Source organism: Gastrolobium bilobum, unplaced genomic scaffold (assembly GCF_033153095.1).
Source record: "Gastrolobium bilobum isolate Gb01-03AN ecotype WA unplaced genomic scaffold, APGP_CSIRO_Gbil_v1 utg4848, whole genome shotgun sequence".
NCBI classification, from domain to species: Eukaryota; Viridiplantae; Streptophyta; class Magnoliopsida; order Fabales; family Fabaceae; genus Gastrolobium; species Gastrolobium bilobum.
In genome coordinates, this window is record NW_026899359.1 from 178611 (window position 1) to 181745 (window position 3135).

Sequence of the window (3135 nt, forward strand, 5' to 3'; positions counted from 1 at the left end):
CCGTTGGATCAACATAATCGATCTAACGGTGAGATTAATTGGTAGTCACTTGATAGTAACACAACTTGGTTGTCACAATATCTTTCCCCATTTTTAAATTCCATATTTATGTACTAGTAGTTGAATTCAACCATAGAAAGGTCATTTGCCAAATCAGCCACAGCTTTTTGTTGACTACCTTAATTTTAGCCAAGAGCCTCTAACACTCTTTTGGTCCACCACCAGACAAACATGCATAGATATTTGGAATTCAAATATTGTGTTTCATTTTTAAACTAATTTTGTAACCGTGAAGTGCATGGCATTAGTGAATAGACAGCGTAAATCTTATTATTATTATTATTATTAGAAGCATCCTTAAAATATATATTGAATTAAATAATCGTATTTTCATACTTTTACTTATTAATGCACGTTATTGACCTATAAATTTAATGTACCAATAATATCAATTTATGTATTTTTTTTTGTTATAATACGGGTTGTATGTAATTTTATAAGTATATTTATTCAATTTTAAAATTACTGAAGAGTTGTATATATTAATTGAGTCAATAATATTATTATAAGCAATAAATAATTATATTAAAATTAAAGGAAAAATTATTATAGGAATTAGTTTTGGAAAGAACCCAATAAATATAATGATGTCACATGACATGAGACTCAGTGTTAAAAATCTTTTGTATAATACTAATATTATATTATATATTCAATATTAAATTACATATTAGATGTTAAAAATTTAGGATATTAAATTAATAATTAGAGAGAAGTTACAAGGAAAAAAAATTAGATTCAAGATAAATGCGGTAAAAAAATAAAATTATAATAAAATAGTTGCATTCTAATTTTATTATACAAAGTAATATATGACGTGTAATAAATATAATTCAAGCCAACTACTAAAAAAAATACTATTCAAGTCTTACTTCAACGTGCGGACAATCAAACGGCTGCTAATGAAAAGATCACCAACCATCGGACACCAACCTAAATGTAAATTGACTCTTCTTGTTAGCTTCACACTGTATCAAATGGATTTTCTCGTGTCACAATAACGCGTGTACATTTTATTAAAATCTTGTTGGTATCGATTTGGGAAAAATTAATATTAGAAGAATTCATTTAAAATTAATAATGTTTTTTTTATATATTATGTGTGTAATTCTAATTTCATTAATATTCCGAATCATGATTTCTTCTCTCTTTACCTATCAAAAGTTCGTATACAATGCTGCATAATATGGGAAATTTTTTTTAACTATGGTTAAGTTACTGTAAACTAATTATATCTTGACTAGTTTATATTTTTGATTTAATTAAAGACAAAAAAAAGGCTTTCTATTTGCTATTTTAAATTACATAAGTTATATCATTTTAAGAGAGAGATAAACACAGAAAATAAAAATTATGGAAGAAAGAAAGTGATTGGTTTTTTTTAAATTTAAAATTTAAATAAAAAAATTTATTTTGTGTCTATCTTTCTCTTAAAATAACATAATTTTATATCATTTAAAATAACATACCATCTTCCAAAAACATAAAATATTCATTATGATATAACCGTAAGTACTTGACGTAACTAACATGCGTTTGTCAGCAATCATGCCGATTAATTTACGAATCTATTTTGACACAGTATAATAAGTTAACTACCCTATAAATTTAGCACGTGAATCCCTTTTTTAGAAGCGCGAAATGTCTAAGATGTTTCGCAGCCAGATCAATAAACTCTGAAAATCAAAAGGTTTGAACGTAACGGAATTTTCATACATAGGGAGACAGCCAGAGTTGACTTGACTTTAATCATTTGATTAGCCCCTTATAAAAACACACACTCTGAGACTTAAAGCAAATACCAATACATCAACTTTTTTTTTTCGTTGTTGCCATTGAAGCTATGGACTCGTTAAGTTCAAGCATCACCACCGTTCATTCTGATATTATTCAGACTCACATCCTCACTCGTCTCGATGCCGCAACGCTTGCCTCCACCGCCTCTGTATCCTCTCACCTCCGCCATCTTTGCACCGACGAGGATCTCTGGCGAGACATCTGTATCGTCACGTGGCCTTCCCTGTTGAACCCCATTGCCGGCCAAGTCATCTCCACATTTTCCGGCGGCCACCGTTCCATTTTCTCCGACGCTTTCCCTTCCCTTCACTATTTCTCTTCCCATTCAAAACATCCTCACCGTCCGTCCCCTCCTCCGTCTGAATTAATCTCAGCCGTCGATATATACTATCAAGGAAAGTCCGTTTTTTCGAGAGTCCAACGTACGGAGACACAGAAGAACTGGTTTCTCTCGTCGCCGTTATGGTTGAACGTGGTTGAACCTAACGAGTTGGTCCCTACGCCGGTTAAGTTCGTTAGGAAAGACGACGAGTGGCTGAAACACTTGGAAGAGAACTTGAGTTTGAGCTGGGTCGTCATCGACCCGACCCGGAAGCGCGCGGCGAATCTCTCCAGCCGGAGGGCGGTTTCTGTGCAGCGACACTGGCTGACGAGGGAGCTGGAGGTTCTTTATGCGGTGGTTATGGCGGGGGAGCAGCAACGGTCGACGGAGCTGGTGCAGTGCGTGGTGAAAGTCACGTGCTGCGGGAAGGTTGGGGGGGAGTTGCACGTGAAGGAGGTGAACCTTGTGATGGAGGATATGGAGGGAAGACACGTGACAGGGAGGGAGGGTGTGGCGATTCTGCAGAGGGCAATGGAGAATGGGGAGAGGAAGAAAGTGGATGGGGTGAAAGCTAAGGAGAGTTTTGAGAAGTTCGCGTGCATAATGAAGGAGAGGAGAGAGACCAAGCATCGGAGAGAGAAGGCACGTGATGTTATTTCTACGCTGCTTGCATTCATTGCTTTCCTCTTGTTTTGCTTCCTTGCTGGTCTTTGAGCTTTTACAATTTTAAGTTTTCAAAGACACAAAGATACTGTTCAATTACTTTATATACTTCATTATTAATTCCAATTTGTTCGTTCATTCATATTTTTGTAACTACCAAGTTCATGTTGTGAACCGGCCGAATGACTTTGTCCCATTAGAGTAAATGATTATCCTACGGCAAGGCCTCACACTTAATACATGAAGAGTATTGGGTAAGAAATTTCATAAAGTGGATTATATGACATTAGAAC

The 3135-nt window shown here is 35.1% G+C and overlaps 1 protein-coding gene across 1 annotated transcript; it reads left to right on the plus strand.

The window, feature by feature from the left end:
* Window positions 1-1903: 1903 nt before the first annotated feature.
* Window positions 1904-2893, plus strand: LOC133289826 (F-box protein At2g27310-like). The gene has a single exon (XM_061487830.1). The coding sequence runs from the start codon at window positions 1904-1906 to the stop codon at window positions 2891-2893; it is 990 nt and encodes a 329-aa protein (XP_061343814.1).
* Window positions 2894-3135: the final 242 nt, after the last annotated feature.